This window comes from Carica papaya, chromosome 4, assembly GCF_054855325.1.
Source record: "Carica papaya isolate Zhongbai chromosome 4, ASM5485532v1, whole genome shotgun sequence".
Lineage (NCBI taxonomy): Eukaryota > Viridiplantae > Streptophyta > Magnoliopsida > Brassicales > Caricaceae > Carica > Carica papaya.
This window is the reverse complement of record NC_142312.1, coordinates 31,126,558-31,142,833: the sequence shown is the minus strand read 5'-3', so window position 1 is coordinate 31,142,833 and position 16,276 is coordinate 31,126,558. Positions and strand designations below refer to the sequence as shown.

The 16,276-nt window shown below is 34.2% G+C and overlaps 3 protein-coding genes across 3 annotated transcripts; 1 reads left to right on the top strand and 2 right to left on the bottom strand.

Annotated features, from left to right (window-relative positions):
- Window positions 1-5: 5 nt before the first annotated feature.
- On the top strand, window positions 6-4,239 carry LOC110819258 (ribosomal protein L11 methyltransferase-like protein). The gene is made up of 7 exons (XM_022048385.2): window positions 6-434; window positions 625-720; window positions 1,029-1,169; window positions 1,634-1,699; window positions 2,064-2,231; window positions 2,976-3,305; window positions 3,786-4,239. Exons 1-7 carry the CDS (start codon window positions 153-155, stop codon window positions 3,909-3,911), a joined length of 1,209 nt encoding a protein of 402 aa, XP_021904077.2. The 5' UTR covers window positions 6-152; the 3' UTR covers window positions 3,912-4,239.
- Window positions 4,240-5,454: 1,215 nt separating this feature from the next.
- LOC110824508 (transcriptional regulator ATRX-like protein) lies at window positions 5,455-8,385 on the bottom strand. Its single transcript, XM_088218990.1, has 4 exons — window positions 8,236-8,385; window positions 7,991-8,097; window positions 5,964-7,604; window positions 5,455-5,829 (listed from the first exon to the last, which is right to left on the bottom strand). The coding sequence occupies exons 2-4, from the start codon at window positions 8,042-8,044 to the stop codon at window positions 5,764-5,766; spliced, it is 1,761 nt and encodes a 586-aa protein (XP_088075116.1). The 5' UTR covers window positions 8,045-8,097; window positions 8,236-8,385; the 3' UTR covers window positions 5,455-5,763.
- A 573-nt stretch (window positions 8,386-8,958) lies between these two features.
- LOC110824670 (Yippee family putative zinc-binding protein) lies at window positions 8,959-14,318 on the bottom strand. The gene is made up of 5 exons (XM_088218986.1): window positions 14,107-14,318; window positions 12,086-12,129; window positions 9,624-9,732; window positions 9,433-9,488; window positions 8,959-9,314 (listed from the first exon to the last, which is right to left on the bottom strand). The coding sequence occupies exons 1-5, from the start codon at window positions 14,200-14,202 to the stop codon at window positions 9,227-9,229; spliced, it is 393 nt and encodes a 130-aa protein (XP_088075112.1). The 5' UTR covers window positions 14,203-14,318; the 3' UTR covers window positions 8,959-9,226.
- Between the last annotated feature and the right edge of the window lie 1,958 nt (window positions 14,319-16,276).

Sequence of the window (16,276 nt, the reverse complement as noted above, 5' to 3'; positions counted from 1 at the left end):
TATATATATATATATATATAATATTGGCACAAGTCATTTATAAAGACATACATATATATATATATATATATTTATAGCAAATTACTAAATATATTATTAATATTTAGCAATAAAAAGGCAAGAAATTTAATCAACTATATGGGTATAAAGAGATGCTCCATCTTCATCTACAGAGAAAAATGTCAGCTGCTCATTTTCTCAAACACCTTCCCTGCTACAATTTTTCCCGCCGTTTCCTCCTTCGCCACTGGCCTTCTTCAACTCCATTAACTTTGCTCTCTGCCTCTTCTATCACATTCACAACCTGCACAACACCATTACGCCCTTCTTCTTCTTCTTCTTCTTCCTCTTCTTTTTCTTCTTACAGTGCAAGGAGGCAGCCGTTTACATCTCCATATCTCTCAGTTCGCGTCCACTGTCCAAAACATGTGGCGGTAAGACACGCAGACTCTTTCTCTCTATGCAGTTATTTCCATCTGGGTTGTTACCTTGTTAGACAATGATGGGTTGTCGTGTACTAGTAATGGATGGACTAATGTTTCGTAGCTGTCTTTTGCATTAATTGACTCTCTATCCCAAAGCTTGAACTCTCAAAATGGTGATTTTTTGTTTTCATGTTATCAGGATACACTTTCAGAAGCACTGCTATGCTTTGGTGCTTCTTCGGTCAGTATAGAATCTTTGGATGAAGAAGAAGACACTTCTGAGGATCCTGATGAGGTTTCTCTAAATTTTTCCTTGCTTAATGTAAATAATGTATACAGCTGTCAGAAGATAAATCTATGAAGCTAGTGTCATCTTCTTATTCTGAATTGATCATAATAACCTTGCTTACATGGAGATCATCTTGGGCCTGTGATGAAATTTACAATTTTCCCTGTTGTAATGTTGTGATGAATATGTAATTATGATCATATACAGTGCCTCCTCCTACTGTTTCATCTTGTGTTGGCCGAGTTGATAAATATAAGTAGGAGGTGGAGTGAAAGTGGAGAGTTTTGAAATTCTCCTCTTTATCTTTGGCACAGATATGCATTGATTCTATATTTCCCGTCAGCCAAGAGGTGAGCGTCTGCATTTCACAGGCTGCTGATTCCATAGGCTTGAAAGAGATACCCAGATATGAAGTTCAAATGGTTGAGCAATATAACTGGCTACAGAAAACTCAGGTAGATCTTTCTATAACAGGAATGGCTTTCTTCTTTCTTTTTCTTTCACGTTTCTATTTTTTTTTTTTTCTTTTCTGTTACAAGACAGGCATGGGAAATTACTGGCGGGAAGAAGAATAATGAAAGCTTATATTTTCTAAGAGTTTTATCGCAAATATATATATATCCCAGAGAGAAACTCATTATTTCCATTCCTCTTACAGTTTCAGCAGTTCAATGCTTGTTCAGATGTTTATAATCTCTGTTCATAACTTTTATAACCTTTCACCTGAAGGGCTTATCCTCACTTTTATTCCTAAATGCACTATGGGATCCATTTAATTAAGCTGTCTAATGTTTCATGGTTTTAAATATCTGTGCATTTGTAGCTGGTGAATTATGAATCTGTCCTAACAGGATCTAGAATGTTGACTGTATTGATACTCTAATCCTTTACAGATAATTAATCTTTTCGTTTATTTCAGGAATCATTTGAACCAGTTGAAGTTGCAGAAAGGCTTTGGATTGTGCCTGAGTGGAGGAATCCTCCCGTATGGTTATCTCCAAGACTCCCAACTATTTTCTTCTTGAAGATAATTTTTCAGACATTGTTCAGCTTTATGTGTGCAGCAATCTTCTTTGTCACTTCAGTGGAAATTGGAGTCTTATGAGCTTCATCTCGTAGATGAATAAAAATTTACAAGATTAATTGGAGATTGTATTTTTCCTTCCTAAGTAGACCTGTAAAATATGTGCATTACCTTATGCACCAATAAATTAATTTTCTAAAAAAATAATCTGCCTGTTCCTTATGCTGCATGATTTTATCTCAGATTTTCAGCTTATAAAGAAGACTGAATTTTACAGTGTGGTAGGCATAGGAAATAAACTTGATTTTGCCTCTTGCGTGTACAGAATGTTCAAGCAACTAACATCATTCTAAATCCTGGATTGGCATTTGGAACTGGAGAACACCCTACTACAAAGTTGTGTCTGTTACTACTACAAGGCTTGCTAAAAGGAGGAGAATTTGTCTTGGATTATGGCACAGGTTCTGGAGTACTTGCAATTGCAGCACTTAAGGTAATTTTTTTTTATTATATAATATAGCAGTCCTTCAATGGGATATAGAACTCCGCCATTGGAGTTACTGGTATTGTTTTGAAAGAAAAAGAAACAAGTAGAATCATTCACAAGCACCAAGGAGGTCCTGCTCATTTGTAAAAAATAATTTACAAGAGATGGACAAATCTACGAGGTCTCCATGGTCCTCCCATCAGAAGGGTGGCCTTGCAAAAATTTTGAACTCTCAGTATTTTCCAACCACACGAATTCTTAGCTTTCATCACATAGTGTTAGTTATCTTCTGGTATTTAATTTTAATTTTTTCTTCATATTTGATCGGATTTCTCCTCTTATTGTAAAACATTTGGTAGGGTTGGAGGTTTCTCCTACTATCTCTTAAACAATTGGTGGGTGTACTAAAAAGAGTCAACAAAACTCTTTGAGATGCATTACCCTTTAATGAAAGGTGGAAGTGAAACTTAAGACTAATTAGTAAGTTATTTGCTAGTGACAAGCATTTAGAAGTACAAAGCTAGAATATCTTCACAAGATTGGAATGTAAGTATTGAAGACAAAACTGATGAGTGATTAGCTTTGTCTTGGCTCAAGATCTTTTACCAATTGAGTTGTTGGGGAATGATTTAGAACGTGTAAGGTGTTGCTGTATCCGGGAATTTTCTAAATCATGTAGATTTGGCATCTGTTCTGTTATTTCTTTAAGATGCTGCCTTATCCTCAAATCCTGTTGCGGCTGGTTGGCAGTTTGGTGCTGCACTGTCTGTCGGAATTGACATAGATCCTGAAGCAATCATTTCTGCACGTCATAATGCTGTTCTCAACAATATAGAGCCTGAAAAATTGCAGTTACACCTTGTTCCTACCGAAATCAACCATCCTTCCAATGATGAACAATTGAATGAATTTGGGAAAGAGCTGAGCTCTTTTGGAGGAGAAGTCACGTTTGAAAAAGAAAAATATGATGTGGTCATTGCAAATATACTCCTAAATCCTCTTTTGGAACTGGCAGATCATATTGTTTCTTATGCTAAACCTGGCGCGGTTGTTGGCATCTCTGGTATTCTATCTGAGCAGGTATCTTCTTGACTGAGGCAAATTGGTTGATCCATTGATTTCACTTTTGAATTTTCAATGCTGTAGGTTTTCAAGAGCTATTTCTGGTTAGTAATCAAGAAGTAGATAGATTTCTACGAGTTTAAAGAATAAGAAAGAAAATGAACGAGTTTTAATTCAATAACTAAGAAATTTTTTCTTTTTGCTTAACTATCTGAATTAGATTCTTGTTTCGAGATAAAATTTTAAATGTACCAGATCCACGTTAGATAGTGCACCATTAAATTGCCAAGGAAAGTTTTAGTTGCAAAAATAGCTGATTGAAAGAGAAGCTTCCATAGGTTGGAGATATTGCTTTTCTAATTGGCATCTCTTGTTGGGTAGCTCTCAGGCCTTAAAAGGGTGGTTCATTCTCAGTAGTAATAATGGGATAAATTGCATATTTAACTTCAGTAGGTGTTTGTTATCAAGATCTTTAGTATGTTCTTCTCCTTTGTGCAGCTTCCACAGATAATTGATCGATATTCCCAGTTCTTAGATAGAATTTCAGTGACAGAAATCAATAATTGGGCCTGTGTAAATGGCACCAAGAAAGGAAACTCATTCGGAGTTAAGATGGACATGTAGCATCTTTGAAAAGGATTAGCAAAAGCAAAGTGCACATCATAGCAACTTAGTATCTGTGGATGATAACCATTGTCTCCTGCAAACCTAAAATGCAGAAGCAGTTTTTTTTTTCGTGTACAGTCCTGAGTTGTGCCTTCAATGTGGTTTCTCCTCCTGAATTGTTGCTCAGTCCATTGCTCTGGGATTTTTTTAAAAAAAAAAACAAAAACCAATATCTTGTAAATTCTGTATATTGAAATTTTGTAACGGTTAGCTCATTTCTCATTTATTTTCGTAGTAAATTTATAGTTTTTATATAATAAAATATAAATTATTTTGTTCAGAGTTACCTTCAATCCGAATTTGAATTCATTAATTCAACTCTTACTTCTGTAAGTTAGAGATCAAAATCTTACTGTTAAGTTATATTGAATTAATCATTAAAAACAACTAACATATTATAAGAAAGGTCCGATGAAATTTTTGAAGAGTTCGTCCTGAGAATACACAAATATATGATGAATTACGCATTAAAAATAATAAGAGATTGACGAAAACAACAAAATTTCAAAGTGTTTGGCTTAAAAAGAAGAACGTAGGCACAAGTGATATAATCCAACTTCCATAAACACAGTTTGCATTCTCTTCTTTTCTCTCTTCAAAGTTGAACTATTTATTATCATTAATTCATTCTATCATCGATACTCTTAAAAATTTCGATTGAAAAGTGAGATTTTCACTGTTATTCATATAATTAACATATACGATTTAGTAAAAAAATTCATACAAGGAAATTACTCTACTTTAGGAAGGATATTGCATATAAAAAAAAAATTTGAAAAATTGCTTAAAAGTTTGAAATTCTAAAAACTTAATTCAACCCCCTTATCGGGTTATCATAGAATTTGGACCAGCAAGCCTGAATAAGCTGAATCACCATGACCAGATACTACTATACTGCCTCAGAGATACCATGCAATTATTGGCTTTGCATGAATAATCCCTGCCACGGTCAGGAATAAAATATAAATTTGTATCTTATCCAGACACACTGGGATATGATGGAGTTCACTGCAGTAAACTTGTTGGCCATACAAAAATTTCCAGCACTCGAAAGAAGAAGAAGATATTTGAGAACAGTCCCAAGTAAAATTACTCCAAATCCAGAAAGAAATTAGAGACTTAGAGAATTATTACATAAACTGATAAGCATGGCATCGGCTGGTCATCTATAGAGACCTTCAAGCCGATTCCCAACACATAAGAGACTCGACATAAACTTCTGAAACCTGGCAGATACTTAGATTCTAATGGATGGTTTATCAGCACAATGTTTTGTTTTATATTTGGAACTTCCCAAATATTCTTAATCTTTAGTACAAACAGATTGCATAGCATTATAAATATGCTGAAGACCTTGTGATGATTATGAGTATCGTTAATAAAGTGAGAACCTTTGATCCCAATACAGTAGGTGCTACATCCATACACAAGGCATTCAATTTACTTCTATTTATTTGGAAACAGAAAAAAATCAAAGAAACATATACTTAAAAGAAGCAGGTTGTCAAAGTAAGATATTATTGAGTTGAATTGCAGAGCAGGAAACAAAAATGTCCAAGACATACCTCTAGTGATTCACAAAAAGGGTAATTTTTTATGACTGATTGACAACAAAAGAGATAAGAATGTTGCCAAACAATTACCTTTCAGTTTTAGCTCTAGCTGCAATATAAAGATCAATGGCAAATTAATTCAAACGGGGTTTCCCCATCTTTCACATGTCCTCGAAATGAAGAATGTGAAACAACCAGTTTCTGCTTCTTCAAAGGTTTTAAATAGACGCCTCCTTGTACCAATGGAATATCAATCATCACCTCTTGAGTGGCCTTCTAGCTAAGGCAGGGGCTTTCTTAGGGATATAGACCTTGTAGCTCACCTAGGGCAAAAAATTTTACAGTCAATGTCATTTCAAACTTTAACATCTGAACAAACAAATATAAATGTAATTTGACAGCTTATTGGTTTAGACATTTATCATTTGAGAATCCATAACAGATGGAAACCCCTTACCTGTACCATTTCACCACCCCGCATCACAGACATTGTCTTCTGCTCAAATTGGGAGCCATCCTTGGTTTCATCATGTGGTTTATCAGGGCGTACATCCCCCGATCCAGGTTTAGCCACAGAAGACAAAGGCTGTTCAGAAGCAGAATCACCAGTGTTATTGACTTCCTTCTTATCATTGCTACTTTCTGGAGTTGAAGTTTGAGCACTTCCTGCAGCACTCTTTTCCACAATGCTTCCACTCTTCAACTTGGCTTGAGAAGGTTCTTGTGGAGTAATTGCTTGCTTTCTGGTGGTGGGAGCATTTGATAATTCCCGTCTCCAAACTGAGCTAACCAACTTCGGTTTGTTAGTAAAAGAACCAATGTTAATATTAGTTTTGTCTTTGGTGTTACCACTGGTAAGTGTTTCTCGTGGAGAAGCAGACCCAATTTCTTTCTCACCATCTCTTCCAACCAGAATCTTCCTACTTTTTTGTGAATCATTCCTTAATGCAAGCAAATTAATCCGTCCCATGACTGGAGTTGCACCTCCAACTCTTGCACCATCTACCTTAGAGGATTTATCCTGAACAGACTCTGGAGCAAATAGAGGCTTCATATCATTACTACTTCTATCTTTCTGATTCATAGGTGCAATATTTCCTCCTCCTCGGAACCTTTTTAAATTTTCCAAAGCCCTCTGCCTCAAAATCAATTCCAAACTGTCACTATTTAGATTGTTGCTAGCACCAGAAGCTTGATTGGTCTTTTCCATCGCAGGACTATTTGTTGCAAGTGCACCAAAGCGAGAATCAACATCCTCGCCACTTACTGCAAACACGTTGGTTCTGCAATCAGAAACACTGGTTTCCCCTTTCTTGTCCTCCACATGCCTTTTCATCTCAGATGAAACATGAGGTTCATGCGCCAACTCTCTCTTACTCCCTCCGTCATTGCTATCATTGCTTCTGCAAGAAGGATAATCGTCCTGATCATACACAATCTCCTCCTTGCTTCCCTCATAATTATCCTCCCTTGTGACGGTGATAACTGATCTCAGCCGCCTAGAATTGTTCTCACCTGTCAATTTGTCCTCAATCTGATAACCAGCAGTTCGTCTAGGACTACTAGATAAAGAACGGCTTCTCGACCTATTTCTACTCGCTTTATTGTCAATTTTAGTGTGACCAGGTTTCCTTTTGTTTCTATCCTTTCTTTCAGACCTTCCTCTCTTCCTCTCAAATTCACTCTCATTGCTACTGCTACTCCCATCGTGACAAGTCGAGCAATTCTGCGACTCACTGCTTGTAGAACTCACACTCAAATCTCTTCTAAGCTTCTTCTTTTTCCGGTAGGTTCTCTTCCTTCCCTCATAATCATCATTTCTTTTTGACCCTTTCCGTTTCCTCACACGAGGAGAGTCCTCACTACCATCACTGCTATACGAATGCTTCCGGGGCCTCTTCTTGCCTTCTTTTGCAATCTTACGTGCCTGAGACCTCGACCTCCTACGAGTCCTATGATCGTCCTCGGAACTAGAGGAAGAAACTGATAATGAACTTGTTGAGTGACCATCATCAGAATAAGAAACTGCATCCTTGGAATGACGAAGCTTCTTGGATTTACTCCTACTCTTAGTCTTACTTCTCTTCCTTGAACGCAACTAAAGGGTCAATAGACATGTGTAAACAAATTAACTGACTTGAATTCGGATTCTAACAGATGCAAGGAAACCAATTAAAATCCAATCGATTGAGGGATAAGAACAGAAAAAAAATATCCACCAAAAGTACGCACTTTAACCCATCGGCTTAAACATATATACACTGAAACTTTACAGTTCTTTCTCGTTCCCTAATATATACACACGCATACATCTATAGTTTTTTTAACAACTAGACTTATAATAACAATCACACACAAAGAAAGAAAAAAAAAAACAAAAACCCATCAAACAGAAGGGGAAAAAACAGGAAATCCAGATAAAAGGATCGAATTCGGATATCAAGAAAATTAAGATATATATATAGAGAGAGAGAGAGAGAGCACCTGTGAGGAATCCTTGAAACGCTTCTTCTTGACAGACGAAGACGATTTTCCCATTGCGATTTTGATATTCTTTCTCTCTCTCTCTCTGTCTATCTGTATATCCTTACCTGCAAGAAGTAGATTAGAAGAAAAGAAAAGAGAAAAGGAGAAGAGAATGGAATTAAACCAAAATGTTAGACAAAGGCGTCTTCTTGGTGCTTCTTCTCCTGGAATTTTATGGGGGTAAAAATGGTTGCTTTCATTACCTCTGTTTTTCTTCTCTGCGTTGCGTTGTGTTTGGGGATGCGATGATGTGAGTCTAGTCCTTGGACAACGTTGTCCTCTTCTTTCTGGACGAACTACCCAAACATTGAACGATGTCGTTTAGCTGACCGTCCCATTTTCTCAGAATATTTTTTAGGAGAAACAAAATTGGAAAAAAAAAAAAAATAGCAATAAAAACAAATTAATAAATTCTGAGAAAAATACACTCAAAGCCTATAAAAATTTTACATAAATTCATAAAATTAATTTTTTATATTTTTATCTATTTAAAAATAATATTTACTTTTTAAATTAATATATAAATTTTGCCTTTAATTAATATACTAATATTAACATATAAACTAGTCCAATTTTTTTTTTTTTTTTTAAAAAGCATAATCTCATCAAAATTAAATATAAAATTTTTAATAAATTTTATTTATTTTATCGATAAATTTAAGCGTATATCGGTCTTATACCATTAGAATAATAATCTCGTATATTTGATTATACTTTATTTCACTTTAAACATATTATGAATCAAACTCGAGTATAATTTGCATATTTATTGTTTGTAGTTACATTAAGATATATAATTTTTCACTCATACAAAATATATATATATATATATATCTTGATGTAACTACAACTATAAGTTACATATCTTGAACTCTCATCATATTCAAAAAAGAAATTGTGACCAAGAGATCTCAAAGACTCAAACATGAAAAGTTAAAATTATGATTAGATTAAATGATCAATTATCCAAAAAATTAAGGCAGATAATACACCATCTAACTTATTATTCATATTCTAATAGTGGAGTGCAACACTCGATAAAGGGGCGGAAAAGATGCTTATTAACAAATAAAACCGAATAAAACAATTCTTCCGGTATGAAACCATAGTGTCGAGATCTTCCCAACAACTTACAACCTCAGTACATATTTGCAAAACAAGTGCATCTGATCTTATTTTTCACAAAGTTACATCCTAAACGTCCTCGGTATCACTCATCACGTTAGGGCGAGTGTCAATATAAACTTCTGTTGAAAAATCAATTTCGTCGACGATCCTCCCTCTGATTTATGAACATGTTGTGCAGGAAAATCAGTCAAAAAAAAAAAAAAAACTTGATTGCTAGACGTCTAAAGGATTCAAAGACGCTAGATCCGAAGTTAACGATGGAGTTCACATACCTCTCGAGAACAAATTTCCCTTCCTTGTACTTTTGGCTTTTCTCATGAGCTGCCTCCTGCAAGAGAATAATGAAATGTTGTTACCAGAGCAAGAGTTGGAGTGGCATGATCGAAGTAAAACCATCAGATCCGATTTAATTCTTCGACATTTCCACCCACGAGAGAGAGAGAGAGAGAGAGTGTGTGTTTACATATTTCCAGCCAACAATTTGTCCACAACAGCAACAAAATATATCTGCCACGGTATGCATTCCAGAAAGCATCATCCTTTCTTCTAAAGCACCAATACTGATGTTTACCCTGAAACACCAACTCCAACTGATCTTCAAGTAATCTCAATATCCCACCATTCAATCATAACAAATACTATCTAATAAACAATCTTCTTCAGGTAAATACGAACAAAATTTGGGAATGACTTCTTGCATAATTAATGAGCAACATGCTTTGATAATAAAATTAACACATTCACATAATTATCCACAATCAATTTACATGGCCTCCATCATCTCTTATAAATTTGCTGGATTACTATTAATTAATCAATTATTTTTGTGCTTTTCCAAACACTTATACTATCATAACCTCTTATATGGGAAAATACATATATTCCCATTTCTTCCGGTGTCTGATGCTGCATTACAAAGTGAACCCGAGAAAGTATGAAAACAAAAAGTTAAAGTACACAGCTTTGTGATCGCTGTAAGCTCGCCAGATACAAAGATCACGTAATCCCATCCTGGACCGTACCATTTGAGCAGATGAATATAGGGATAAAACGTTTTCACATGAAAACATCTTTTACTTAGAATCATCTTACTGAAGCATATATATAAACAATGTAGTATAAAAACTAGACAAAACTTTTGGGGTAAAGGGTCACTCAACTTTTATTATGTCACACTATAACAAAATTCTTAGCTTGAAGCCTTGGGTACCTTCTTCGCTTCTCACTATGGGGCACTTGAACTGTTCAAAAGCCACAAATTTTTCATAGTTTTTCCGGTAGTTGAGTCAACATACTACTAAACTCAAAACTGTTGCACATAAGTGGACGTGTTAAGAATATGATAAAAGAAAATTAGATTGGCCCCTTCCTCGGAGGATAATATCTATTGACTCTGCGTACTAAACTTAATCTGCTCGTACGTGAGGGCATGCATTACAAATACAACATAAACGATATATTAGGTCATTCCTTAGAGACCAAAAATATTTTTTGTATAGTCTATTAGAGAATAACAAATTTTTCTCATACGGTCCTTTTTTCAATACAATTAGTGTCCAATTAGTTGGGTTCTATTCTTAGTTTTCCTATTATAATAGGCATCACATAAATCTGATGTTATATTCCTTCAACATAACATGAGAGTAACATCTCCTTCCTGGTAGATCAGATGGAATAGATCATAGGATCACCACTGGTTGGAACGCAGGCAGGAGACAAAGGATCATGTGCTCATAGCAGGTCTAGCCTACATATAATATTTCAACTTCTTCTAGCTATATATCTCCCTCACTCTTAAGTCCTAACCAAGAAATAGATCAGAGGGCCTTAAACATGAAAACTTTGTTAATACTGAAACTAGAGCTCTTATTCAATCAGCTTCGACATCGTTAGGATTTCCGGTTTGGGATCTAGTTATGGGTCTGGATAGGATAAAAAGTGATCGAAGGCTAGAGTGTTTATATGTTTTTCTTCCTTTTTGTCCTACGGTTAACGTTAAATGGGCTCCTTTGTAAGAACCCAACAATCTCATTGAGTTTTGGGAAGAAACTTCAGAACTTCTTTTTGTCTGACATAAGCTGCTTTATTTATTCCACTGCACCCTTTCTAAAGCCTAAGAATCAAGATACCTACAATTTTCAGGATATAAACTACTCCTCAAAATTAGTTAACTGCCTTAGAGAAATTCAAACAAATTGATCCTAGAAAACTCACAAATTCAAACAACCAACTTTTAACAACATACAAGACCAACTGTAAAGACACAGACAAATAAATGAAAAAAAAAAAAAATACTACATTGCTTGTTAACTTTTCTTATGCTTCCCATGAGAAAATCTCTTGTATACTCAGCCAAAAAATTGCAGACCAGAACTGTGTGAATTTACAACACAAAAAATTGCTTTCAGTAACAAGCAGAGGAATATGCCCATTGTATCCCAAAAAGGAATTTATCTGTTGGATGTGAAGTTTGGTGTTATAGAAAATTTTGAATACTTATGAGCATTTTGGGAAATTATAAGATTCTCACTTTTTCAAACTTCCAATTCAATAAACAACATTCGAAATAGCTAAAAATTTTAGGAAACGTCAAACAAAACTTTGGGGTGGGGGGAGAGTATGGATGCTAGGTGATTTTGTTTATTGCATAACTAATGAGTTATCCTATTTGTTCAATCTTCATATAGAATCAATAGCTCGGTAGCTGGGGAATTTCACTCCCCGAGTGTCTTTGCTACCTTGTATCTATGATGATTTGCTTTTTGAATAACAAAAGGTACAGGATACGAGTGATTTCCAACATCCCTTCACGAATCTTTACTCAAAAAATACTTTCTACTATACACAAAAAAGACAGTTTAACAAATACGGAAAAATAAACTGTCAGCAAGAGTTTGTTGATACACAAGAACTTGAAGTGCTTACGCATTATTGAAGAGATATGCTTTTCCTCTGCGACAATGGAAAGCCTGACAAAATCAACCCAACAAAGTAAAACAATCTGGTGGGCAAAGCTGCAAACAATAGCATAGGTGGTATAAAAGATTGTGAACCAAAGAAGCAAGTAATGCACATGGCTTAAACAACAACATACAAGCAAGCAAAAAAGTAATAACTCCAAAAATTCATAAGAACTAAAGAATAGAAGATATCGGATTGTGAACCTCAATCAGCTACTGTTACAATTTGAATAACCGAATTTGAACACTGTACCATTTGAAGCACTCAAAGTTGAGAGGGACATGGTTGGAAGCATCTTCAATAAGACAGGAGGATACCGGACGATATTGATCTTGCTATTCATGAAACGCAAACTTCGTCTGTGATATGATGTGTGCTGCCACTATTAAACCACATTACTTACAATGGTGGATTTCATTTACCTCTCAAAGAAGTGACAGAGCTTGTCCGGAGAAAACTTATCAATCAATTCAACACTAGTTGGATGCAAACAGGAACTTAATCATTTAAAAATTTCCAAATAGCTTTTAACAGACATGAATTAGATCGAGATGTTTTTTTTAAATGAATTAGATCGAGATGTTGAATTCATCCAATCATAGTCTAAAGAATATACTTAAAAACAATTGTTTCCTTCTCTAAGACACATATTTAGGGCTCTTTTAAGAGCGGTTCAGTGGATGATGTCTATTGCAAAAACTCAGATAACTCAAAAACCACATAAATAATCCCTTGGGGCCAGTATGGAACTCTCCACCCTTTCAATCATCCAAAAATTGTGACCTTAGAGTAGCTTATGATCTGCATGTTTATTAATGAGCCATTCTACCTTGGCCATTAAGCTGAGCAATCAAAGGTTATAAAAAGTAAAGTGCTTCTATCACCTGAGCCTGATAACTACAAAAGTAATCTTTAATTGATTCTCATAGCCTAGCTCTCACAACATACATAGTGGAATATCAAACTAAGCGTTACAAAGGAGGGAACGGATGGAGGAAACTATCCAAATTAATGACAGAAAGAATGTATCCTGGTCATCACTTTCTAAAATCAGTTTCTTTTTCACCTTAACAATGCAAACCCCCACCCCCCCGCCCAAGCCCTAGAATTTCATATATGATGAAAAAAAAAAAGTACGTGTTTATATTTTATTTTTGTGGTATTGGGATGCAATCACAATGGAGTGAAAACCACCTTCTCTAATAGGTAAAGCGAAAAATTACAATGAGAATCTATTGCAATGCAAGAGCTTCATCTCAGCACCACATTCACCTTCAAAAACAAACACTAAAAATCCACTCCACCCCCTTAGAGGAGAGCCCTAGCCTTTCTCCAAAAAAAAAAGAACAATTGAAAACAAAAGAAAATAAAGGAAAAGAACATTAGACCCATGCCTCCACCACTGGCGCTATTCCATGAAAAATGAAGGCCAAAGCTTTAATCTCCAATCTCACTACAGTCAACTTACATATAAAGCTACTCCCCAATCATAGCAAGTTAAAGATAAATTTGATCAATTCAATCTCTACCATGACGACGTTATAGTCAGAATTCCAAGGATGAGAAGGATCTCTGATTATTCAAAAGCTCAAGATCATAAAAATGTGAAGTTTACTTGGGTTTGAACCAGGAGAAGTTCAGAGAGTTAGGCTTTTTGATAATTAGTTCTACCTACCCTCTTAATTGTTCACATAAAAGCTTCACTCTTGGACAAAATTAAACATCTGTTGCTTTTATTTCAGCCTTTCTTCTCTTTCTCTTTCTTTAAATTAATCTCCATATCTGTCTTTTTCATTCAAATCAAGTTCATCACCTTCTTCATCATAATCATTTGCAAAAACAACAAAAATAAACCCAGACCCAGATTACTATACTTCCTGAACCTACTAACCTACAAAAACCAAGCACGGGAATTGATGAAAAAGAAGACACGCATACGGAATTCAGCAATCGGAACTGAAAATCAAGATTCAGAGAGAGATTACCCGGGAGACAAGATCATCAGGAAGAGCTAAGTGAGTTCTACAGAACTTGCATCTGTAAGACCTTCCCTCGAGCTCCACCACAAATACCCTGCCCATTCTTTTTCGCTCCTTTCCTGTCTCTCACCCGTTTCGGCTCGGCTCCACAGTTTAGCTTATGAAACCCGAAATGGGTAATTACAGGAAACCGATGATGGTAGATAGATACAGAACTGTGCCAGTGACGCACTGACATCTGCCTTCAGTTTGCCACGTCTCACTAAGCTATTATTATTATTATTATTTAAATTTATATATATTAATAACTTTATAAATTTATATTAAAACATTAAAATAAAAACTATATAAAATTTAAAAGAAACGTTTCGATCCGTGTCACTGGAACGTTTCGATCTATGTCCTTGAAACGTTTCTATCTGTGTCATTATATTGTATATACATGAATTATATATAATCAATCAGACTGAACCAAAATAAAAGTAAATAAGAAGAATTTTTCCGACTAAATATTGAACCAAACTAAAATTATACCGAAATTTAAATAAAAATTTTAATTTCTTAAATATATTATCTACCTATTTACTTCACATATAGAGAAGAATCATAGTATACACATACACACCACGCAATGCATGCAGTTATTGATAGACAGAAGAATTATAGTATACACTTTTGTGTACTAATTAAAGCTTTTACGTTTGTCTGGTGAGGATTTTCACTCGTCGTAATACGACGAACGAAAAATCAATCGAAGAATATCTCGATCCCCATAGCAAAAACTTTATTGGGTCTTGGTTTTATTATAATGGTATAAAATATTGCTCTAAGTTAAATAGCATAAACAATTTGTTCCCACATCAAAAGATTAGTACAAGTGTTTACAAAATAACACCTATATATATATATAATAAAGTTATACACACTATTTTTTTACCCTTGTTTTTATACCACCTCTTTTTTTTCATATTGTTCAAATTATCTTAAAGTATTTTTTAACCACCACTTGTGTACTTGTGATTCTTGTTGTTAGCCAAAAGTGTATTTTGACTTAAATTTGAAACACAACAAAGTTAGTTGATGCCACTCATTTTTGCTTTAAATGCAAATCACACATCACAATCTTTTCTCGCAACATTAATTAACTTAACCAACTCGAATTAGCGGTAAACTTTACCCTTTCCTCTCTTCTTCACTGAGAAGATGAAGTTCTAATCATCGTTAATTATAAAAAACGTTAAAACTTTAATCAATATCTAGTTTACTCTGATAATACATGTTATTTTTCACCGTATTTTTTAAATAGTTTTTATATATATATATATAATAAAATAATTATTATGAAAAATATATTGAGTTTTTTCAATAAATGAACTTAAAGCAAGCTTTAGTATGCATAACAGGCTATCGATTTATGGACCCGTTTAAAAGTGATCAAGTACGATTAAACAGAATTGGAACTTAATGCATCTGGTTTAGATATAGACTTCATATGTGCGGATAATATTTTTATAATTTTTCATTTTATGATAGATAAAATAAAAAATGCAAAAGTATATCGGTATAAATAGGCGGTTATGGTCATCGAATCACAAACGCACTATTTTATTTTTCTAAAATTTTGTTACTGGAAAAAAATAGTTTTTGAGATCGTGTACTGATTCGAAAGTATTTATCGCAAGATGCAGTCGAATCTTTCGCGATTGATCCAAGTACGTTTTTTGTTTATCATTTTTTATTTATTAGGTACGAGACTGTATGTTTAAATTTATTTAAAAAAAAAAAAAAAATTCTAACATGATGAATATTACCCAACACATATTTTCATTTTTTTTTTTAATTTACCCATATATATGATAGTTTATCAATAGAGTAATTTAATTTGAATAACATTATACACAATTTTAAATATAAAATTATGAAACTTGAATTATGGGTTTAAGATAATTAAACTAAATAATAAACGTATTAGAAATTTTCAAAAATTGTCAAATTGCTTCTCACTTGTAACATACATTTTTACATACGAAAAATTAAATATAAAAAATAATATAATAGAATATTAACTGTTTGAAAGAATATATTATGAGTTAGAATACTTGTATGTATAATATAATACTATATATATATGTGTGTGTATGTATGTATGTATGTATGTATGTATAGATATGGAGAG